Source organism: Andrographis paniculata, unplaced genomic scaffold (assembly GCF_009805555.1).
Source record: "Andrographis paniculata isolate CXL003 unplaced genomic scaffold, ASM980555v1 Contig34END, whole genome shotgun sequence".
Classification (NCBI taxonomy): domain Eukaryota; kingdom Viridiplantae; phylum Streptophyta; class Magnoliopsida; order Lamiales; family Acanthaceae; genus Andrographis; species Andrographis paniculata.
This window is the reverse complement of record NW_026137567.1, coordinates 469,753-494,617: the sequence shown is the minus strand read 5'-3', so window position 1 is coordinate 494,617 and position 24,865 is coordinate 469,753. Positions and strand designations below refer to the sequence as shown.

At 38.4% G+C, this 24,865-nt stretch overlaps 1 protein-coding gene across 3 annotated transcripts; it reads left to right on the top strand.

Moving 5' to 3' along the window:
- Positions 1-17,719: 17,719 nt before the first annotated feature.
- Positions 17,720-22,009, top strand: LOC127248953 (auxin transporter-like protein 2). Of its 3 annotated transcripts, none has more exons than XM_051271555.1 (9): positions 17,720-17,905; positions 18,612-18,864; positions 18,947-19,132; positions 19,272-19,384; positions 19,544-19,727; positions 19,841-19,938; positions 20,866-21,073; positions 21,167-21,424; positions 21,580-22,009. In XM_051271555.1, exons 2-9 carry the CDS (start codon positions 18,676-18,678, stop codon positions 21,796-21,798), a joined length of 1,455 nt encoding a protein of 484 aa, XP_051127512.1. In that variant the 5' UTR covers positions 17,720-17,905; positions 18,612-18,675; the 3' UTR covers positions 21,799-22,009. The 3 variants fall into 3 exon arrangements, with proteins under 3 accessions (XP_051127512.1, XP_051127510.1, XP_051127511.1); XM_051271553.1 differs by lacking the exon at positions 17,720-17,905 and adding an exon at positions 17,969-18,405; XM_051271554.1 differs by lacking the exon at positions 17,720-17,905 and adding an exon at positions 17,970-18,373.
- The last annotated feature ends 2,856 nt before the right edge of the window (positions 22,010-24,865 follow it).

Sequence of the window (24,865 nt, the reverse complement as noted above, 5' to 3'; positions counted from 1 at the left end):
TGTGCACCTTCATTTCTCGCCAAGATCTTTATATCATTGTCTTTTTTCGGAATATATTAATTTATATACTTCCTTTATTGATAAGATTAATTTATTTTGCTACCAAATTTATTATGACTCTATTTATGCACGTAATATTTGTAAGATATCTTCCATTTTAAGCCGATTTTTGCATTAATGGTTGATATTTATTGTACAAAAATTAACATATGTGTATAATTAAATATCATATATTTATTTTATTAGAATTTTATTTTCTTCCAAAATACATGATATTTAATTAATTTTAGACATATGTTTTTTTAGTGTCTACGGTACTCAATACAAAAGAGTATCTAATTAACTACAATGTTTTTAACTACGAAATATTTTTGTAGTTAAAACGTGTCATTTAGCAAAAGAAATTAATTTCATCGGTAAAAATAAATTATGTATTATAAAATTAATTTCATTGCTAAATTATTTTGGCTAGAAAATTCTATTTTCATTGCGAAATGATTTAGTTACAAAATTATTTTTCATAGCTAAAACCATTTTACCAAAAAAATTCATACATATTTTGTTGCTAAAACTTTTTGGTTTATGAACTTTATTTTTACAGCAAAAGTGTTGTTGCTATGAAATTATATTTTTGTAGTTTTTTTTAAAATTTTTATTGCAAAAAAAAACATATATTTTGATACAAAAGTCATATTTTATTGTCAAAGACTTTAATGAGTTTTGTTGCGAAAACCTTTTACTATAAATTTATTAATTTTTGCTACGAATTTTTTTTTAACAAACTTTCAATCTTTTTTTTTTTTTTTTTTTTAGCACGAAAGAAATAAAAATAAGAATAATGATAATTAATGAAGTAAGAATGTTATATATGCATTGGCGATTGAAACGCCAAAATGGATGGATCTCATCAGATGGACGTCACAATATATATATATATATATATGTTGGTGTTGTTGGTGATGATATATAATTTATAAATAAAGTGAGAGTGGGAGTGGGAGTGGGAGTGAGTTTAATCACGTAATTAATTATTAAGTTAAAATTGATAAGATAACATTAACGGGGCTGTTGTTTATCAATGGTGGGAATAATTAATAGGGCCCGCTCGAATTCTGCCCCTCCCACTCCCACTGGGGAAACACAATCCCTCCATTTCATTAATTGATCCTCCCATTGTTTGCCAATGCCAAACCCATTTGCCAAGCCTTATTCACCACACCACACTTCCCTTCATTTCCTTAATCATTCCATCCCCCCCTAATCAATACTATTATTATTACTATTACACTAATATTCAAACACACTTTAACAACTTCTTGTATCTTCCATCCATCCATCCATCGTGTTTGATTTTATTTAATTTAATGTCCCGATATACACAACACCTTTCCTTAAAATTTGAATTTATTAATTTCAGGGGCTTAACACTTGCTCACTCTCACTTGATTAATTTATTGATTGCATCGCTACTTAACTAGAAAACAATGACGTTCAAAAGTACACGTGCAGCTTAGCTTAGCTTTGATGCTTTCCTGAATCAGGGTTGCCTCGCTTTTGATTAATTAAATATTAATTCGACTCGAGTCCGATTATATATATATACCACAAAAAAATATATATTTATCTTAGGACTGAATTTACCTAGTCTGGAGTACTAGGTAAACTGCTGTCGTGTCGTCCTTCCATTCGCATTATCGGGTCTTGCCAATTTCTTTCTTTTCAATGCCCCGGACGGATGCTCCTAAATTTCATAATAATAATAATAATTAAATAGTTACCTTGTGCAACTATATGTAATTAATTAATATATATACACATATGAAAAGGCAGTGGTGGCGGTGGTCGTTCAAAACTTGAAAGCCTTGGTCGGACCTGACGCCGGCCGATAACGGAGCCGTTTGTTTATATATACTTTGAACGGCTTTGCACATTGGTGTTTATTCAGATTTCAGCACATATTAGTTTTTTGATGTACGTTAGATTAGAATAATATATGCATGCCTATTACCAATTTTGGATATTGTCCCAAGTTGGTTAATACCTTGGAATTATGCTGTTATGTATGGGTGAAATGCTACTCCATTTATCATTAATTAGCTTTAGATTGAAAGTCCGAATCTTTTCTTAGTATGATATTAGAGTCACAATGTACGTACTGAAATCGAATCCTATATGAATTTTGAAAAACCACTCTACCTATCAGATTTTAGATTGAAAATTGAATATCTTCTTTAACAATCAAAATAAAATATTATAATTTCAATTAAAGCAAATAGTAATAATACCAATAAAATTATGACAGAACATAGTATAGAAATTAATTATCATTCGTATACCAAGAATCTAAGCAAATAGTAATAATACCAATAAAATTATGACAGAACACATTATAGAAATTAATTATCATTTGTATACCAAGAATCTTTGTATGTAATATAAGAAGAGTGGAAACTGGGGCCTGCCTCAGACTGGCCTTGATTATTAGTCTGCCTAATATGAAAAATATATATATACATAATATAAATATGCTGTGCGTCTTATCTATCTTTCTTACAGTCACACGCGCGCGATTATTACATTGTTTCACGTCTTCTCATTTATTCCTATTGCCTTTTACTCATGATAAAAATGATCAATTAATTAATTAATAGTAAATTGAATTGAATTTGATTAATCTCTAGAACTCGCACTAGCAGAAGAATTTTCTTTTTTTTTTTGGCAAGGACAGGTAAGTAGATTAGGATAAAGGAGTATTGTTATCTATACTAGTCACGATCCCATATTATACATGGATATTAATATTTTTTTTTCCTCATCCCAAAAATTTTGAATTGATGAGGTGTTACATGACAAAACTAGACATGAGGAAGAAGAATCAAAGATCTACTTGATATTGAAGTTCCAAGTTAGATCAATAGTTGACCAAAAGCGAAGGTCTAACACGTCAAGCGAGCCTAGCAGTATCGAGCCAATGTTGAGCGAAGCCAGCAGCACCGGGCGAGGTGTGGCAACATCGAGTGAGGTCCGTGAGCGTCGGATGTTTCTAGCCGCATCAAGAGAGGTTTAACATCATCAAGCAAGATCCAGCAATATCGAACGAGGTCCGACTGCATCGAACGAAGCCTATATGCATTAAGTGGAACTTCAGCGATCTCAACGAAAACCCAAGATGTAGAATAAAGGCCGCAAGTTAGGGATTGTGGCCTCAAATGTGAGTCAAAATATAATATCTAGCAAGTCCAATGGAATTGAGGTGCAATGAGCTAGGTTAGAGGAGAGTGAGTTTCTTGTCTAAAAATGTGAGATTGCTTCTCCTTAATTTTAGGCACGATAACTTACTTCACAATTTTAGTTAGGCATCATAATTTACCCTATAATTTTAGCACAATAAAAAGAGTGGGGAACCAAGATAAAAAGGATGGCCATTGATCACCAAAACTCTTCAATTTTTATTTTAATTTTCTTTTCTTGATTCTTGCTCTCTTTTGTTTTCTTTAATTTTTGCATAATTCTCAACATTTCTCTTAGTCCATTCCAATAAATTCTTTTCAATTTATGTATTGATTTTGTGATTCTTGTAATTTTATTCCGTTTGTTCATCTCTAAATTAGCGATGCAAGACCAAGTATGGATTTTTTCTTGAGTAGGTTGGGAACTCATCACGAAGACCATCCAACCGACTAAATCCAATCAGCTATCGAAGGCAAAATTTTGAGCAATAATAACGACACACCTGTTGGGACACCAAAGATTCTCGCTATATTACATTTACATAAGATCCAACAAAGAAAGAATAGATGGTGAACCTTCAAATATCTTTAGGATCAAATTTGTGCAGTAATCCAAGCCTCTTTTCGAGATTTCACGGTTAATGGTCCCCAACCCATGGCCAATATCATATGGATAACATTTGATGACAAAATAATATAGTCCTGGGAAGAGAAGACCATGAAAGAGAAGACTTTTGCAATGGATTCATATATGATCGTAGTGGCCCCAAATATTCATCCGCATTATTCTTCAAACTTAACTATCCAACATTATTTTCATTGCAATACGGTCATGTCGCGATCTTCGAGAGGAGGTAGAACATCAGCGATTCAAACATCACGCCGATACCGCTTAAAGGTGCGAACCATTTGGTTCGGAGGGCATCGAGGATGCCAGTGGGTAGTGAGGAGCCCCCGCAGCGGAGACATCATGCAACATTAATCCAGCCATGTCGTAGCCAATGGTAGTAGCTGTTTAGGAAGCCCCACAACCACAGTTTTTTCCTGAGGTAGGGTTTGGCTTCCATGTTGAGTACCTAGCCGTTGTTGGCTCATCTGGTTGCACTTCTAACATCCACAACAATGCCTACATGGGTCATTATTGTCCCCATGGCCAAATATAGGGCTGGAGGGCAAGTTTACAGCGCGACAAATGTGTTTTTGCAAAGGGCGTATAGTTTTGTGGGCTTCGCAACTATGATGATGGGTCCAGCTTCAGTACAACAAGTTGTGTTGTTGTAACGGGATTCGGTGCTCTATCGCCAACCCCGTCAGCAAGAAATGTTCTTGAGAAAAGCTATCCTTACAACACGCACCGAAAGGCTGCCTAGTAGCTGGTATCTCTATAATCGGTGTAAGCACCTACTCTTCCAATTGCACAACCGCCAAATGGTGGCCCCAGATTACGCTCTTCGGGGGCTAGTCATCACCATGATTAGCAGGGCAGCCGGAGAATCCTCCCACCAAGTCTCCCAAAATCAACCATAAGGCGATTGTGGGAGTCATACGTTAAATTTAGAGGGATTCACTTTGCTTATCCGTATGACCTCACACTATCAACAGTCCTTCCCTGACTATTATCATCGAAGAAAACCCTCTTCCATATTTCAGAAACTCTGCAACCCATCGCGATTGTTTTTTCAATATTTTTGCAATCACAGCTCACCGTGGATCACAATTTGGCTGCAATTAGAGGTTCATGTGCATCACCGACCTACACCACTCTTTCATTAGAAAATCATCATGTCAGGTGGTGTACAATAATAACACAATCTTGTTACCTGGCAGAGTGTAGATGTACAGTTCTACGAGTGTAATTCCATAAGGATCATATGTTTTTTGGAATTTTTTAGTCATGAAGTAGGCTTGAGCTCGTTGCAGCCTTTAAATTTATCTTACAATTGGGCTCGGCACAGTGTCATCACCTCTTTCGATTTAAGAAATTTATTAGGAAGCATCCTTCAAGGAATGTACGAAAAAACAAGCAACAATTCACAATTATACTATTGGTTTGGCACCGGTGGCATTATGGCCCACCGTGGCCACTAGTGAGGATTTTTCTCGACTAGAAATAATTTTGGATCAAGATTCAACTGCAATTTTGAAGACATGTACGCCACCATCCTACACTGTTGCATTTTTTTTTAATAATGCTAGTGTTTCATGGCTAACATCAACACTACTCTTTGGTTTCATAGATGGGGGGCATGTTTATGACCTCGAAACTGTAACAACGCTTATGTTACCAAGTTTTGCAAGCCATACTAGACACTTTGAAGGGATTATGTAGAGACATCCCATAACACCTCTCTTAATAGAACTAGGGACAATGTTTCCGTCTCCTTCAATGGAAGAATATCCTAAGGGAGGTCGCTCTCAAAAATTTTTTAGAGGAGACGCACAATAACACTTCACGGACATCACCCACAACAAACCTCCACCCATTCCAATTTGCTGCCTCCACCCTATCCTTCACCCAAAAGGAAATTTCAGAAGTCTATGCCTCCAAGGCTTGTATTTGAAGAACTTGGAAAAGCATATTGGCCTCAAGACACCTTTCAGTTCAGGATAGACTCGCGCCCTTTATTACCACCGTCAATGTCAGATTCAAAAAGAGCAACAAGGTGTGGAGGATCGCATACATTGGTCAGGTTGTTCTCAGACCTCATTTGACTCACCAACCTCGGACTGTGCCAAAAGACAGCAACTAGGCAGTCAATCGAGCTCTCAAGAAGTTGATATTGTTATCTCAATCACGGAAGAGATATCGGTAGTTTTTCTGATAAGTTCAAAGGCGAGGGCAAGAGGCGCACAATCTCGAAAAAGAAAGAATATCCAAATAAGTTTTGGCACCTATTGAATAGTCAATGTTGAAACGTGACTTGGATTTGGCGGTCTACCGGACCCGAAACCAAAGCGAAATGGTTGTTTCAATTGGCAGGGTTCCTTTTGGGCTTATCTTAATTAATAACAAATAGGCTTAGGGTTTAGGGTGTTTTTGGGTGCTTATAAATAGACAGCTATGGTTCATAGTCAGATGACATAATTGTAAATCTCTGAATCAGTATAATAAAATCCCTCCGGTTCCTGCCCGTGGACGTAGGTTGACACACCGTCACCGAACCACGTAAAATCTCTGTGTTCTTTATTTGCTTTCCTTCTTGTTTTCTCATAACAAGTGGTATCAGAGCCATATCTTATTGATTGAAGATGTTCTCGTATAAGTTTGATCTGGAGAAGTTTAATTGGTTGAATGACTTCACGCTCTGGAAGGTCAAGATGAGGGCACTTTTGGTTCACCAAGGATGTGCGGCTGCGTTGGAGGGAGAAGGAAAGTTTTCTAAAGACACAAAGGATGAGGTAAATAAGGAGATTTTGGCAAGAGCTCATTCCGCGATCTTGCTGTCAGTTACTGATGAGGTGTTATGGGAGGTTGTAGATCAGACAACGGCTTTTGGGTTATAGAATAAACTGTGTGAGAAGTACCAAAGAAACTCTCTCACGAACAGACTATATCAGAAGCAATGTCTTTACACCCTCCAGATGTCCAAAAGTACTCAGGTAAAGGATCATCTTGATACCTTTAACCGTATCATTCTTGATCTTCAAGGGGTTGAGGTTAAAGTAGATGATGAAGATCAAGCTCTAATTTTACTGTGTTCACTACCTGGTTCATATGAGAATTTTGTAGATACTATGCTATATGGTAGAACTACAATTTCTGTTAATGATGTGAAAGATGCCCTTATGTCCAAATAATTGAAAAGAAAGGTTTCTCTGGAAGAGTGTTCTAGTTCAGGTCTGTTTGCAAGTAGGGGAAGACCACAGGAAAGGGGTAACGGGAATGGGAGGTCGCGTTCAAAATCAAAATCCTCTAGCAAAGTTAAGTGTTATCTTTGCAAGGAGAAGGGGCACGTTAAAAGGGATTGTCCACAAAAGAGGGAAAATACAAAAGTTGATTCTAGTAACAATGGCAGCAGCGCTGCTGTGGTACAAGACAGTTCTGATTATGGGGACTTTGGTGAAGTTTTGACAGTGTGTAGTGCTAGTACTGCTGATTCCTGAATTATGGATACCGGTGCTTCTTACCATATGACGTTCTCTCATGATCTACTCACTTCTTTTAAGGAGTGGAATGGAACGGTGAAGTTAGGTGATGATGAGGTTCTAGCCATAAAGGGGAGCGGGATAGTGCAGATAAAATTGCATGACGGTACTGTCAGGAAATTTGACTGTTGGTATGTTCTTGAACTCAGAAAGAATTTGATTTCTTTTGGCACCTTAACCAAGAATGGTTTAAAATATCATGGTGAAGATGAGTGGGTGAAAGACCTGAAAGGTGCTCTGGTAATGATGAAGGGAAAACTGCAGCATGGAATTTATTTTCTACAGGGCAGTTCAGTGATGGGAACGGCGGCGGTATCCCAGTCCTTGGATAAACATGATGACAGGACAAATTTGTGGCACCGTTGATTAGGTCACATGAGTGAGCTAGGGTTGTCTGTGTTGAGCAAGCAGGGTTTATTTGGTGGGGATGTGATAGGTAAAATTCAATTATGTGAGGGTTGTGTAAAAGGGAAGCAACGCAGGGTGAGGTTTAGTACCGGTCATCACACTTCAAAAAAAATTCTAGAGTATGTTCATTCAGATCTATGGGGTCCCTCTCCGGTGAAATCGCAGGGCGGGTGTTCTTACTTTGTCACTTTCATAGATGATTATTCGAGAAAAGTCTGGTTGTACTTTCTGAAGACTAAAGATGAGGTGTTTGGGAAGTTCAAGGAATGGAAGACCATGGTTGAAAAACAGACGGGTAAACAAGGTGTTCTTACTTTGTCACTTTCATGGAGTTCTGCAACGCTCCATTTGATGATTTCTGCAAGAAAGAAGGTATAGTGAGGCACCGCACTGTACGACACATACCACAGCAAAATAGAGTTGCAGAGCGAATGAACCAAACCCTCATGGCGCGTGCTACGTGTATGCGCATATTTGCTGGCTTATCTAAGCAATTTTGGGCTGAAGCAGTTAACACTTCTAGCTATCTGATTAATAGATCTCCATTAACTGAAATTGACTTAAAGACTCCTCAAGAGCTATGGTCCGGTAAACCATCTGATTACTCTAATCTAAGAATATTTGGATGCCCTGCATACGCTCATGTGAATGATGATGGTAAGCTGGAGCCGAGGGAGGTAAAATGCATATTTCTAGGATATGCAACAGGAGTAAAAGGATATCGACTGTGGTGTACATAAGGTAAAAATCCTGGTAAATTTCTTATTAGCAGAGATGTACCTTTGATAAATCTGCTATGCTTGATCAGAGTAGAGGTTGTGAAAGTATTGCAGGTACAAAAGATTGTGGTGCTAACCAGATTGTGGAGTTTGAGACTCCTGACAGAGTTGTGTTATAGGAAGATCAATAGGATAATACTATTGATCAATCCGATCAACCAGATCAGTTAAAACCTCAAGGGAAACCGGTTGAGGGGGAAGCTGATGACGCTGGTATTGGAGTTGAAGATTCCATAGCAGCAAAAAAAGGAAAGAGAAATATTCAGAAACCAGCTAGGTTTGCAGGATGTGTCAATACATGTGACATGAATTTTGTGGCTTATGCACTAGTGGTTGGTGATGATTTTGGCTCTGATGAGCCAAAGACATATAAAGAAGCTGTGGCGAGTAAAGATGCCGAAACTTGGATTATGGCAATGAATGAAGAGATGCAGTCTCTTGAAAAGAACAAGACTTGGGATCTTGTTGCACTACCAAAAGGGGTGAAGCCAGTGGGATACAAGTGGGTCTTTAAAAGAAATTAGGGAATTCCTGGTTTGAACCTGCTAGGTTCAAGGCGAGACTGGTGGCAAAAGGGTTCTTACAGAATGAATGAATCGATTACCATGAACTCTTTTCTCCTGTGGTGAAACACAAAACCATTCAGGTTCTTTTGGCAATGATGATCTGGAGCTGAAGCAGCTTGATGTAAAAATAGCATTCCTCCATGGAAATCTAGAAGAACAGATTTACATGTCTCAACCGGAGGGGTTCTACAGTTCTAAAGGGGACCAGGTATGCTTGTTAAAGAAATCTCTGTATGGCTTGAAGCAGTCTCCGAGGCAATGGTACAAGAGATTTGACTCTTTCATGGTGTCTAATGGTTATACTCGTAATCAGTTTGATAATTGTGTTTACTCGAAGAAAGTTTCTACTGATTCCTTTGTGTATCTGTTGTTGTATGTGGATGATATGTTAATTGCAGCTAAAAATATGGTTGTATTTAATGACTTGAAGGCTCTACTAAAGGGTGAGTTTGAGATGAAGGATTTGGGTGCAGCAAAGAAAATACTTGGTATGGAGATCTGGCGTGATAGAGAAGCAAAACGGCTATGGGTTTCTCAAGAAAAGAATATTGAGAAAGTTTTGCAGGCATTCTCTGTTGATCAGTCCAAACCGGTAAGTACCCCTTCGGCGGCACACTTCAAACTTGATCGAAACACTATACCGGCTACAGATAAAGAGGTTAGTTACATGAAGACGGTTCCATATTCAAGTGCAGTTGGAAGTCTTATGTGTGCGATGGTATGTACGAGACCGGATCTCACTTATGCAGTTAGTGTGGTGAGCAGGTTTATGGCTAATCCGGGTAAAACTCACTGGGGAGCTGTAAAGTGGATATTGCGATATTTGAAATGAGCGTCTGATATTTGTCTGGTATATGATGATAAAGGCCATGGTGATGGTGTTGTTGGCTATGCAGACTCTGATTACGGGGGTGACTTGGTGAAACGAAGATCACTGACTTGTTTTATCTTCACTATGTTTGGATGTGCAGTTAGTTGGAAGTCTACTTTACAACCTACGGTTGCACTGTTGACGACTGAGGCGAAATACATGTCAATGTCTGAAGGTATTCAGGAGGGTATTTGGTTACATGGTCTGGTGCAGAGTTTGGGTCTGAAGGTGGAGAAACCGGTGTTATTCTGTGATAGTCAAAGTACTTTGAGTTTGACTAAAAATCCAGTGTATTATGAGAGAACCAAACATATTGATGTAAGGTTGAATTTTATTCGTAATGTTCTGGAGAAAGACAGGTTTTCTATTCACAAAATAGCTACAGAACACAATCCAGCTGATATGTTGACAAAGGCACTACCGACGGAGAAGTTTGAGCACTGCTTGAACTTGGTGAATATCCGCATGAGGTAAAGCCCTCTCGGGGCATCTAGCAGGAAGGAGACGACTGAGAGATACTGACGTCCCTTTGGCGGTTGGAGAAACTCCAAGTCAAGGTGGAGATAATTGAAACGTGACTTGGATTTAGCGGTCTACCTGACCTGAAAACCAAAGCGAAATGACTGTTTCAATTGGCAGAGTTCCTTTTGGGCTTATTTTAATTAATAACAAATAGGCGTAGGGTTTAGGGTGTTTTGGGGTGCTTATAAATAGACAGCTATGGTTCTTAGTTAGATGACATAATTGTAAATCTCTGAATCAGTATAATAAAATCTCTCCGGTTCCTGCCCGTGGACGTAGGTTGACACACCGTCACCGAACCACGTAAAACCTCTGTGTCTTTATTTGCTTTCTTTCTCTTTTTCTCATAACAGTCAAAGAGAATGGCAATCAAAGCAATGATTGTAAGTGAGCACTTTGCATACAAGGAGTAGTTCCCATGTAGTGATCAGCTCTCCCATATGAAGCAACTAGCGCACAAGGAACAGTTCACTACACGGGGGCAGGTCGGGCATAGGAAATGAGAAACACAATGGAGATATGCACACAAATGCTTATGTTTTCGAGGTGTCAAACAATAAGCCTAGGTTCATAGTCCTCGAGGATGACGAGCTTTCTAAAGTTAGTCTCAATATGGTTATGTCCAATCAAGATTTGGTGCTGGCCTTGCAATATTTAGGCAATTCTATAGTCCATATAATTGGGTTATAGTCGAAGGAATCCAAAGCCTATCATGACCAATCGCAACTTCTGTAAGTAAATATTGCGGTGAAAGAGGCCAACCTTGCGATGTTCACCGACAATAAGGACAATACGACATGGCCTCTCCGAATTTTTTCAATCATCAATGATGCTATGAGAAGTTAAGACCAGATCCAAAAAAATATTGGATATTCTAGAGAGATAAAGTCCACCCAACCTTTTTTAGGGAGGCGTTTTTTATTCTTGTCGCGAAACACCTCGAATCAATAAAGCCTTACATGACAAAACCCAAGGTTATAAAGGAGAATCGAGGCTTGGTTCGATAGTAAAGTTCCAAGGACCGATATTTGACCCAAAAGCAAATGTCTATCACATTGAGCAAGCCTAGAAACGTCGACCAATGCTGAGGGAAGCACAACAACACCGGGCAAGGTGTGGCGGGTGGCGGCATCAAGCAAGGTCCGTGAGCATCAAGCGATGTCAAGCCGCATCGATCAAGGTCCAGCTATATTGAATAAGGTCCAACAGCGTCAAACGAGGTTAGGATGCATCGAACAAATCCATTCGCGTTTAGAAAATATTCAGGGACATCGACGAAAACCCAATATGTCAAATGAAGGTCCAACACATCGTATCCCACCAACTAAGGATTGGGGTCTCAAAAGCGAGCAAAAAATAATATCTATCAAACCCGAAAAAATTAAGATCCAAAGATCTAGGTCAAAGGAGAGTGAGTTTATTGGCTAAAATTATGGGATTGTTTCTCCATAATTTAAGGCATCATAATTTACTACACAATTTTTTTAGTTGGACATGATAATTTTCTTTATAATTTTAATACAATAAGAAGAGTGGGGAGCCAATAGGAAACTCATTGATCACCAAACCTTTTCTGTAATTTTTTTTTAATTATTTCTTGACTTTCCTTATATTTATTCCTTTAATTCTTGCATAATTTTCAACACTTTTCTTACTTCAATTCAGTAATTTTCTTTTAATTTATACATTGATTTATTCTTAATTTGTAATTTTGTTGCATTCGTTCATCCCCAAATCATTGATGGAAGATTAAATCCGAATATTTTCTTGAGCAGACGGGGAACCCATCGCAACGACTTTCTGACTAGCTAAATCTAATCAACCATCAAAGGAGAAATTAAGTGATAAAAATTATTTTTGTATTTTATAGGGTGCATATCAATAAATATATATAGTTGTCTACGTTGGACTATCCAAAAATAAAAATAAAAATAAAAGCAGTGGAAACAAAATAAAGTGGATCTCAAATCTCCGGTCATTGTCATTTTTAAATAGTGAAGGAGAAGGAATTCTTCAGTTATTTTCCGATGGTAGATCGACATGCACTTTTCTTCCTATTTCAAATCTCGCTCTACGAACTTGATGGTGTAATTTTCTAAATATAGAGTAGGTCTAGTAATATGATAATTTTATAATTAAAAAAATCCGTTCATCACATATTTGGCTAATAAATAGAGCTAATATTTAATAATGAATTTATTATAATTTATTATAGACCACAAAATTATTGGGATAATAGACTATATTATAATTTAAAATATTGGGATTATGTTTGGAATAAAAACCAAATAAAATTAATTATCCGAATAAATCTAGCATTTTTCCACTTGGTGGTCCATTCAAATCTATTGCATTCGTAATAAAAAATTTTAATCATTTATTTACTTGGAGATATAAATCAATAATTATAAATTCTTATATGAAACTAGTTAATTATACACCATGCGGGATAGTCTCAAGTAAGAATAAATCTAATTTGTTTGTACATGACCATTAAGTTCTTTGTACATTGAAGGTATTTTATCAATCTATTTATGACTTTTTTATGGTCAATATCTGCATTACCCTTATCATCACTTACAAACCAAATATCTTCATTTATAATATGATAAATGAATTAGGCCCTCAACGACCTTCTGGTTTACATGATGACCCATGACATTCTTTAAAACTAAATGAAGTAACTCTTATCATGAAATCAAAGTAAAATTGAAGGAAGGCTTGTCTAATCCGCATATGAATTTATTAAAGATAAATGCTTTAGGTTATTTATTGTTTGTTTGATTTGAAGGGAACTGGGGGATGGAAAAAATTAAGGTAAAATTGCTCATAACTCCTATGATTTCAAAATTTAGCGTAAAATCTTCATATACTTTAAAAATTGCATACCACTCCCTTATACATTCAAAAATATTGCATAAAACCCCACCGCCATGAAACTTCACTTGTGTGATGAGAAAATGATTTCATATCTATATATTTTGCATGGTGGAGGGGTTTCACGCAACATTTTTTAAAGTATAAAGGGACGCCATGCAATTTTTGAAGTAAAAGTGGGATTTATACTGAGTTTCGAAATCACAATGGGGTTTCATGCAACGTTTTTTAAATTCTAAGGAGGCGCCACACAATTTTTAAAGTAAATGAGGGATTTACGTTGAGTTTTGAAACTACAACAAATTTATGGGCAATTTTGCCAAAAATTAAAATTATCTTGTTTAGCTTAACTTTTTTAAAGGGACTTAAAGAGAAAAGAGGGGAAATAAAATAAACGTATTTTGTTTCCCCTCCAAATTGAGAAAATTTGGAGGGGAGAGAAAGAGACATAATAAGCGAAAGTTGGATAAGGCCAAAAACATTTGGTAGCATATTGTACAAGGCTTTCATAAATATAAAAGCGGGAGTTGCTTCGGCTATCAGAAATTATTTATTGGATGATTGGGTCGGAAGGTTTCAGGTTGGGTCATTTTGGGGACATGGTAGCAAGAGTCAGGCCAAGCGAACATTCGGGTCCTAGGTTTATGGATGGACGGCCATAGAAGGCGGTTGGAAAGTATAGGCGGAGCCAAAGCTCGAGGAACCAAAAAGAACCCGAGGCGGCTGTGTCTAGTTTGTTGGCATCAGAAAGTCAGGCACTGACTTGAGACAGACCCTCAAAAAGGTTAGCAAGAAGAAGGGTCCCGAGTGAAAGAACCGACTAGAAGCGATGTGGATAGCCAAGTCCAAATGAGAAGAGGACAGGATGACGTACCTGCACAACCAAAATAAAATAAAAGCGGTGTGCTCTTGGGCGGATACAGGGGTGTCGTATGCTCTTTGGTGGTCGGTTATGAAATTCGTCCATCCTTTGTCTTGCAAGTTGGACAATGACCAACCAATATGGTCTGAAGCAGGCTCCTGGATGTCGAGGGAGCCGACAATCGGGTCTTCACCCACGATTGGGAGATGAGCAATCATTGCTACATCCATTAGCGTTGGGCTCAGAGGACCTGAAAGAAGAAGGAAAACACCAATTTCTTGGTTTCAGAAAGCTGCCATAACCAGCAGGACTTTGTCACGAAGGTTAAGTGCCTTGGTGGAGAAAATTATGGCCTTGTCAATTTCTTGACGCTTCCATTGTTCCTGGAAGTGGGGTAATACCATGGAATGCCAGGTTCGAAAGGTTTCTTTGGGGTTAGTAAGATGGGTTTTGATTAAATCAAGAAGGCGAGTTGGGATTAAAGCAGCATTTCGGATGGCGAAAGGGGGTTCCTTGTTCAAGAATCTTCCGCATCCAGGATGCATCCTCAGTGGTGGTAAAGTATGGACGAATGGTAAGGTGAGAACTCGAGAAGAAACGAATGAGGTTTTGAGGACAGAACCATCAAATGGAAAAGCAAGAACATATTGATTCACCATGGCAATGAAGTTTTGAGAAGAGAATGAAAGAAAGATGATGAAAGTTTAGTGGGTGAAGAAGAATAACTTTTGGCGGTGGAAAAGGGTTTTTTACAACCATTGTGATTTGACTGAAACAACATAATGATTGTATTGTTGCTGTTGCAAACCCCAACCGTCACTTCTTGCGTCGATTAAGAGTGACGTTTGAGAGTCAGAGGAGAAGGAGGCAAGTTGTTGAGTACAAAAATAAGATTAGGGTTCGAGTCTAGGAATGATGAATGGATGGGTCTAATGGTGGGCCAATGGTGGTCCAGTGATGGTCTAATGGTAGGCCAGATCCATTCGATTGCAATGATGGTTGGGGCCCAACCAACATGATGGTTGGTCTTGCAGATAGTAAAATCATCCTGAGCTTGGGCCTTGGGGGGTCGGTTACAAAGGTAACGGACGTAAAAGCGGTTTTTGGAAGGTTCAGATTAGTAACCGACATGGAAGTGGTTTTGGGACGGTTCAGATCAGTAACCAACGTGGAAGTGGTTCTGAGCGGTTTAGTTTGATATGTCTATTAGCAGCTCCTAACAGAAAGAGCGAGAATCTTCAATCAGAAAAAATTCTAATGAGATGGGGTCATCTTTATTTAGTGTTATTGTACATTTTCTTCAACTTTTTGTTCATCGCTTGAGAATTTATGGTTCCAAGCTCTACTGTTCAAATTTGAAATATATTTTCAAATTTTACTTTTTATTGTTGAAATCATCATCAACAGGAACAATATTAAACAATTTATTTACTATGGTTGCATCGTCTAATGTTGCTACTAGACTGGAGTACTTTATGCACATCCCACTTATCTTCCCCACATACTTTTTAGAGCATTTCCCTCCATCTGTATTCAATTGAATTTACTTTTCAGTGTCTACAAACCTGTCATCTTGACACATTCAACTTCAACAAATTTGGTTTTGAAGTAATCCCAAAACCCCTATGTATTCTTTCTTTTGTGACTTGCAATAGTAGGTCTTCCGGAAACAACCGGAGAAGAAGAGCTTTTGTTCTTTTATTCTTTCTTACCTCAACAATGATGTCTTTCATCAATTCGATAGCATTCCATACTCATAGACTTCCATTATGACCTCCACCTTGATAGGCCAACTGTTATAATTTGTCATCATCTGCTGTGGATAGACAAAGGACATCCCACCGCAGTGTCCCTTCATGGAACGATCAACATCATGTTAAACCAAGAATATTTGGGTATGCACCGACTTTGATATCAGATATTAGTTTTAGGCCCTTCAAGATATAAATATATGTATAGATAGTGCTATTACCTAAAATTAATCATCCGGACACATCAAGTAGTGGAGGTGTATAGGCATTTTATTGGTGATCAACTCCTTAAAGACTACTCGACTGAATGATTTATTAAAAACAAAAAAACTAATAATTTGGAATAAAATAAAGGAGGTAGAATAGGAGCCTATGTTACCATGAAAAAATATTTTCAAGAAATCAAGTAGTATGAAAAAAAAAAAAAGAAAAACTATTTCCATGGAAAAAAAAACACTATTTTCATGAACAATTAATTTCAAGAAAACCAAGTAACATGGATAAAGTAGGTTGTTACCATGGAAAGATTAAGTTACATGGAAAACGGATAATACCTGTATAAAAAATTAATTAATTTTTTAAGAAGAAATTCGACGCATACTATAGGAGGATTGACAGACAGATGGGTGTCAAATAGTGGATGAATACAAAAATGTATACATGGACAGAGGAACAGTACATGTATAAGAATGGCGAGAAGCCTTATATAATTTAGTCGACTATAATGTCTGATGATTTCAATTTCAAGCTAACAAGAAAAGAGAATTGCGGAAAATTAATCATGGCTGCGAATAGACAGCTAAAATCTTATTTGTGATATATTATCAGATTATATCTTGATTATTATATTTTAGATTTTTTTTAACAAATATCAAAATTCGTTACGGGACTCCAAAATTATTTTTTCTTTTTGGATATTTTTGCTAAATTCCCAAATTTAGATTTAATTAAAAAATAAATAGTACATTCTTCATTACTTAAAGTATCATTTTTTTTCTATTTTATAAAAAATAATCATACACTATATCAAATACTCTTCAATTTTACTTAAATTAGAAAGATATCATTTTATTAATCTAAATTCTCCTAAACAAGTGTTTTTTATTATCATTTGATTAAAAAATTTATAAGGTACAGTAACAAATAGAGAAAGTTATGAGGAAACCAGTGGAATAACACACCCCCGCCCCGGTCATTTTAACTCATAACACATGTATGTATAGAAATGGCAATGAGTAGATTAATTATAATATTATTAATACGTAAGAATAATCTTACTAAATTTCTTAATATTTATGTAATTTAACAAGATAAACTTTATCAAAAATAAAATAAAATAAAATAAATAACGATAATATAAAAATCCTTGCGTGGATTATATCCAACATTGCCAAATCTATCTCGATCGAGTCGATTTCCACTCGCAGAATCGAATCATTAACAGAATGAATACATACAGCAGAACTGGAATTTCAGACACTGTATGTATGTATGTATGTATATAATGGGTTAGCAAAAAGCAATCAAATCAAAATAGAATTGACACACATACTATACTCCTCCTTTGTCCTTTCTTCTACCGCCACCCAGCAGGGCAGGGCAACACTCACTACTTGTAGCAGTAGTAATAATTAGTATGTATATATATATATATATAGTGGGGTGTGTGTGTGTGTTTGTTTGTAGCCCAACCTCTGGTTCTCTCTCGCTCTCGCTGCGGTGCTTTTGAGGTCATTCTCTCTCGCCGCAAGATTGGCATTTAGTTTGGAGGGAGGCTGCTGCTTCTATGGCTATGCGTATACCGATGGCTGTGCGGTACGCTGATATGGAAGCTAGGTGGACGTACTGAGTCAGCCAGGCCAATAATTCGGGGCTGACCTGCCATTAATTGTTGTAGGTCCTCCCTCTCTCTTTCTCTATATCGGTGTGTGTCTTGTGTCTTCCAGTGCCATGCGAAGGATTCTTAAAACTGTCCCTCTTTTTTCTCTTTCTCTTGGGCGCTACCTGTGTTTGTGTTGTGTGGAGTAATTATATATAATCATTATATAGAAGCCTGCCTGCCTGCCTTTCTTTCTTACTCTGCTTTTTGCAATCAATAATTTCATTGATCTCTCTCTCTCTCTCTCTCTCTCTCTCTCTCTCTCTCATTTTGGATGGAACAATTGAGGTGAGGGGGTCAGGTCGGCAAGGATGTCTGGACTGGGGGCAATCGAGATAATGCTTTCCTGATAGAATTGCATACATACATACATACATACATACATATACGTATACACATAGTTGTTGTTGTTGTTGTTCTCTTCTCTGAGAGATGCATCTGTGTTAAGAAAAAGACTCGTCGGAGTCAGAGCAGCAGCAAGGGTATGAATGAAATTCATTTCAGTGTTGAGAAAGTGAGAGTTAGGATTATATTCTTGTTTCCGCCCTGCCCTTTTCTTGTGAATTGATTTCCTATTTTATTTATATAGTTTTGATCTCGCCGATTGGATCTCGGAAATTTTCTTCTAGGCTTTCATTTTCTTGGAGGTTGGGGGAGTCTTTCCTTCCTTGGGTCATTTTTGGTCTTTGTCTTATTAAGTTAAGCGTCCTCTTTTTTCAGATCTGTTGAAATTCCTTATGAGAAAATCGAAGCAGAACCAAGGCAATACCATATAATAAGTATAATGTTGGGCCAGAAGCAAGCAGAGGAAGCAATTGTTTCCAGCCATGAAAATGAGAATGAGAATGAAGATGATGATGATGGCCGCGGCGGCAAGGCGGATGCGGAAGAGCAACACATTTTCAGCATGAAAAGCATCCTCTGGCACGGCGGCTCGGCCTGGGATGCCTGGTTCAGTTGCGCTTCCAATCAAGTAAGTCTATATGATATGTATATGGTTATGGTGTGTCTGTATGTATGTGTATATATATAAATATGGATATACTGCACTGCAGGTTGCGCAAGTGCTGTTGACACTTCCCTACTCATTCTCTCAACTTGGAATGGTATCTGGAATAGTATTCCAAGTGTTGTATGGTCTGGTTGGTAGCTGGACGGCGTACCTTATCAGTGTTCTATACGTGGAATATCGCACCAGAAAGGAGAAACAAGGTGTTAGTTTCAAGAACCATGTCATTCAGGCCAGTCTCTCTCTCTCTCTCTCTCTCTCTCTCAGCTCACAGCTCACTAGTAGTAGTAACTAATTAAATAACTACTGATGCATATATATCATCATCATGGAATATTATATAGTAATAATGGTGCATGCATGCATTTCAGTGGTTCGAAGTGCTGGATGGATTGCTGGGTCCGTACTGGAAAGCCGCTGGCCTGGCCTTCAACTGCACCTTCCTTCTATTTGGATCCGTCATCCAACTCATAGCCTGTGCAAGGTACGTACAGTACGTATAAATGAATGACTCTTGTAAATTAATTAATTAATGTATTAATACCAGGATGAGGATGAGGATGAGGATGTATGTATAATTGCATCCTTCCCTTCCCTTCCCTTATTGTTGTATTGTATGATAATGATGGATGGATGTGATCAGCAACATATACTACATAAATGACCACCTGGACAAGAGGACATGGACTTACATATTTGGCGCTTGCTGTGCCACCACTGTTTTCATTCCCTCCTTCCACAATTACCGGATATGGTCCTTTCTGGGACTCGGGATGACTACTTACACCGCCTGGTACTTGACCATAGGAGCCCTTCTTCATGGCCAGGTATGCATGCTACTATTGCTATTGCTATTGCTATTGCTATTGCTATTACCTACCTACCTACCTACCTAATTCAATTCATGCATTCTCTCTCTCTCTCTCTCTCCCTCTCTCAGGTGGAAGGTGTGCAGCACTCCGGGCCAAAAAAGCTAGTCTTGTACTTCACCGGAGCCACTAACATACTCTACACATTCGGGGGACATGCTGTCACTGTGTAAGCCTAACCCTGCTGCCTGCTTGATTTGCGTTTTCTTTCTTTTTTCATTCATTTCTTATCAATTCTTCCATCAATCTTCCTTCTTCTTTATTAATTACCTATTATCATCTTCTATCTCTTCTTCCTGGACACTTTAGAATATACTAGTATCACAGTATTATTATTATTATTATTATTATTATGATTATCCACGGCTGTCGTGTGCACAACTATACTAATTAATCCTATACTATACGATACTATGTTAGTAATCTTCTTCTCGTGTCCCCCTCCCGCTTTAGTACTTTGTTTGTTTCGATCCAGTCCAGGCTTCTATTCTACTTGCAGCCTTTGCCGGCAGGCTCCATCACCTATATATGCCATGCTTAATTAATTTAATTCTGGTTTGGTTTGTTTACCAATAAAGCTAAGGGAAAATTAAAGTTACTACTTCACACCAAGCATAGTGAAGAACTCACACTCCAACCAATTTCGATAAATCATATATATATATATATGTCTGTATTTGCGCGCTCATTTATTCCTCCGTCAGAGTCGTTATATATAGTAATAGTAGCAGTCAGTCCGGTGGTCCGGTCCTCTCATGTCTTAATGATATAATTGCACCACCACCACATTTCTGGTTCTGAAAGGACACTAATAAATACTATAATTGACAACTATATATATAATGAGAGGAAGAATAAAGAGAAGCTAGAAGAATAAATCATTTTATTTATATATGTATTGTATCTCTGTGTGTGTCATCTCTCTTCATGGATATATATATATATCATTGACACTTTAATGAATTATTATTATCATTATTATTATTATTATTTTGTCCATATCCTAAGGGAGTTTGGACCCGACAATCATGCATATTTTAGTATTTCAATATTGTTCCTTTAATTGATAAAATAATGAATGAATTATTAAGGACAGTGAGATCATGCATGCGATGTGGAAACCCCAGAAGTTCAAGTACATCTATTTGTATGCAACAGTGTATGTTTTCACGTTGACGATCCCGTCGGCCACAGCCATGTACTGGGCCTTTGGCGATCAGCTGCTCAACCACTCCAACGCATTTTCCCTGCTCCCGCGCTCCGGCTGGCGGGATGCTGCGGTCATACTTATGCTCATCCACCAGGTCCGATCCTATTTTCAATTGAATTTGTTTATTATATTATACTAGTGTTAATTTGGATACAATATGATAAGAGAATATAATTCATTAATGCAGTTTATCACGTTCGGATTTGCTTGCACTCCTCTGTACTTTGTGTGGGAGAAGGTGATCGGAGTGCACGAGACTAGAAGCATATGCTTGAGGGCGGTGGCGAGGCTACCAATAGTGGTACCGATATGGTTCTTGGCCATCATATTCCCCTTCTTTGGCCCTATCAATTCTGCGGTGGGAGCGCTTTTGGTCAGCTTCACCGTCTACATCATCCCGGCCCTTGCCCATATGCTCACTTACAGAAAGGCCTCCGCCAGACAGGTACATATTCATATATATATATATATATATATATGCTCCGCTCCGATCCGGTCTCTATCTCTATCTGTATCTGCATTATGCCCCATACCCACCCAGTCAGTCAGCCAGTAGGCCTTGTAGTAATTGAATTCAATTTGAATTGAATGGAACTGCAGGGCGCGGTGGAGAAGCCACCGGCGTTGGTCGGGAGTAGCTGGACAGCGATGTTAGTGGTGAATACGTTGATAGTGGTGTGGATACTGGTGGTGGGTTTCGGGTTGGGAGGATGGGCCAGCATCACCAATTTTGTTAAACAGATTGATACATTTGGCCTCTTTGCAAAGTGCTACCAGTGCCACCCTCCTCCTCCTCCTCCTAATGCCTCCCATCGCTGATCATTCACTCATTCATCACATTATTATTAATTACTTCATTCACCTAACTAGATCCGTCCATCTCCTTCATCTTTCCCCTTCCCCATATCTTGTCTTGCCTTGTGTTGTGTTGTATTTTCATAGCCTCATAGGGTTGTGTTGTGTTTGTAATGTAATACATACATTCATACATGCGTACATACATATATGATATCTATACACATTCCAAGTCCGGTCCGATCCGATCCGATCCCTCCCCTTCTCTATTGATGATGATGGTGCTCACTACCCTTAAAGGGTTCTTAGATTTCTTGCAATAAAATTAATGATAGTGTTCTGAAAAGGCAGGAAAATACCTTTTCAGTTACTTGGAATTAATATTTTCATGTACTAATTTTTCTTCCTGATTCACAATAGTAAAAACTCCGTTCCTGATCTTTCTGTGAATGATGAAAGACCCCTCCCAATTCGGGGACCATTTACCCATCTGGTCAACTTTCTTGTACCTGGGTAATATTGTCTTCCGTGCTAGATTTCCTTCCGAAAAAGTTTGGAAGGTGTGGATGTTGAGTTCGGCTGGAAGTACAGCATCTTGGCTAAACATGAGCTGATAAGGAGAAAATCCTGTGGACGAACTCTTACTGTTCCGATGGGCCCATAAAGCTTGGGGCAACAACGTATGCCACTTCTTAGGATTTTCTTCTATCATTTTCCGAATGATATTAATAATGATCTTGTTTGCTGCCTCAGCCTGCCCGTTGGCCTGTGGATAGTAAGGTGATGAATGGTGAAGTTTCACGTGAAAACTTGCCAAAAATTCAATAAACTTCTCGCCTTTGAACACCAGACCCTGATCAGTGATGAGAGTATGCGGAATGCCAAACCGGTAAATGATATGATTGAGCACGAACTCAATCACTTTCTTTTGCGTCACATTCTTCAAAGGAATTGCTTCGACCCATTTGGTAAAATAATCGGTAGCCACCAAAATAAATGAATGATGTTTAGATAAAGACGGATGGATTTTACCAATAACATCAAGTGCCCAGGCTTTAAAAGGCCATGGTTTTACCATTGCCTGCAACTTCACCGACGGAAGATGGTTCAATGGACCATGTCTCTGACATTCTTGGCATCCCCTTGCAAATTTGATGCAATCCTCAAATATTTTCAGCCAGTAAAAACCCATGCGATGAATAGCCCATCTCATCTTAAGACCTGCTCGATGTGCTCCACATATTCCACTATGAACCTCCTGCATCACCTACAAGGCTTCCTTCGGACCCAAACATCTCAGCAAAACCTCATCTATGGTTCTCTTATATAACACTCCCTCCACTAACTGAAAACGCAAAGCTTTTAACCGGACCCCCACAGGTGTCGATGGGTCTGGTGCTTGCAGATAAACAATAATCTCGGTTCTTTAGTCTGTAGAAATATTAATATTTTCAATATCAATCTGCCTGCATGAAGCCTAGGCCAGACTGTCTGCCTGCTGATTTTTTGCTCTTGGGATATGCTTGACGGTTACTTCTGCAATTCTAGACAATAGATGGTGCACTACGTCTCTGTATTGACGTAAATGGGGGTAATTGCATATGTACCACCTCAAGACTTGGTTGATGATCAATTGTGAATCTCCGTAAATGATGACCGACTGAACGTTTTTTGCCATAAGCATCTCTAGCCCCAAAATCAATGCCTCGTACTCAGCCGAATTGTGGGTTACTTCCTCCATCTGCAGCTGTAGCAGAATCTTTGTGTGTCAGGCCCTTTCAGAATTACTCCTGCCCCTGATCTTCTATTTTCCCGAGATCCATCGAAAAACATTTTCCAGGGGTTAATTCCTATATAAGGCATTAGTTCATTCTCCTCGGCCTCGGACTCACCTTTAGTAAATTCTGCCAATAGGTTAGCCACCACTTGATCTTTCACTACTTTGAGAGGTCTGTATTTTAAAGAAAAATGGACCAACTTGATAGCCCATTTCATCAATCTCCCTTGCATTGTAGGCCTGTGCAAGAGCAACTTAACCAAATCCACCTTGGAGACCATTTCAGTTTCCCTTGGCAGGATATAATGCTCCAATTGAGTACAAGCGAACACCAGAAAATAACACATTTTTTCTGGCATGGTATAATTTAATTCAGGCCCTACCAAGGTCTTACTCAAATAGTAAATAGTCCTCTCTTTTCCATCATCCCATTCTTGAACTAGGATACTACTCACCACATCCAAATTAATTGCCACATATAATCTTAAAGGTCGGTTACCTTTTGGAGGAACCAATATAAGGGGTTCTGTTAGCGCTTGCTTGATCGCTTCAAATGCTTCTTGTTGCTCAGAACCCCAAACCAAAGCGGCTATTTTTTTTTTAACAGCTTGGTAATGGGTCTTAGTTTCCCTACATCATTTGATATAAACCGCCTCAAATAATTTACCTTTCCCAAGAAACTTTGAACCTCCTTGATGGTTCAAGGCGGCCGAACTGCCCGGACTGCTTTGGCCTTGTTGGCATCCACTTCTATTTCCTTTTCGTGCACCAGAAAACCTAAAAAATTCTCAATTGATACCCCGAACGCACACTTAGTTGGATTCATCTTGAGGTTGTACCTCTTCATCCGAGCAAAGGCATTCTCGAGGTCACCCAAGTGTCTGCTAAAGTCGGCCGATTTCACTATCACGTCATCAATATATACCTCAATTGACTGTCTAATAAGATTATAGAAAATGGTTTTCATAGCTCGCTGATATGTAGCCCCTGCGTTTTTCAACCCAAAAGGCATCACCGTCCATTCGTAAATTCCCAATGCCCTTGGGCATCTGAACGCGGTCTTTGGAATATCTTCCTCTGCCAGAAAAATCTGATTATACCCAGCATATCCAACCACCAAACTTAAAATCCTATATCCGGCAGCCGAATCGATCAACATGTCTGCCACGAGCATGACATACTCGTCTTTAGGAGTTGCCAAATTAAGATCTCTAAAATTGATGCATATCCTGATCTTCCCATTCTTTTTGGTTACATGAACTATATTTTCCAACCATTTTGCGTACCGACAGGGTCGGATGAAGCCTGCTTTTA

What these genes read in the sequence shown, in the direction of transcription:
- LOC127248953 (XM_051271553.1), top strand. Translation starts at nt 18,380, where the DNA reads ATGAAATTCATTTCAGTGTTGAGAAA. An exon ending in TCAGTTGCGCTTCCAATCAA is followed by an intron (nt 18,865 to 18,946) that starts GTAAGTCTATAT and finishes ACTGCACTGCAG; the next exon opens with GTTGCGCAAGTGCTGTTGAC. An exon ending in GAGCCCTTCTTCATGGCCAG is followed by an intron (nt 19,728 to 19,840) that starts GTATGCATGCTA and finishes TCCCTCTCTCAG; the next exon opens with GTGGAAGGTGTGCAGCACTC.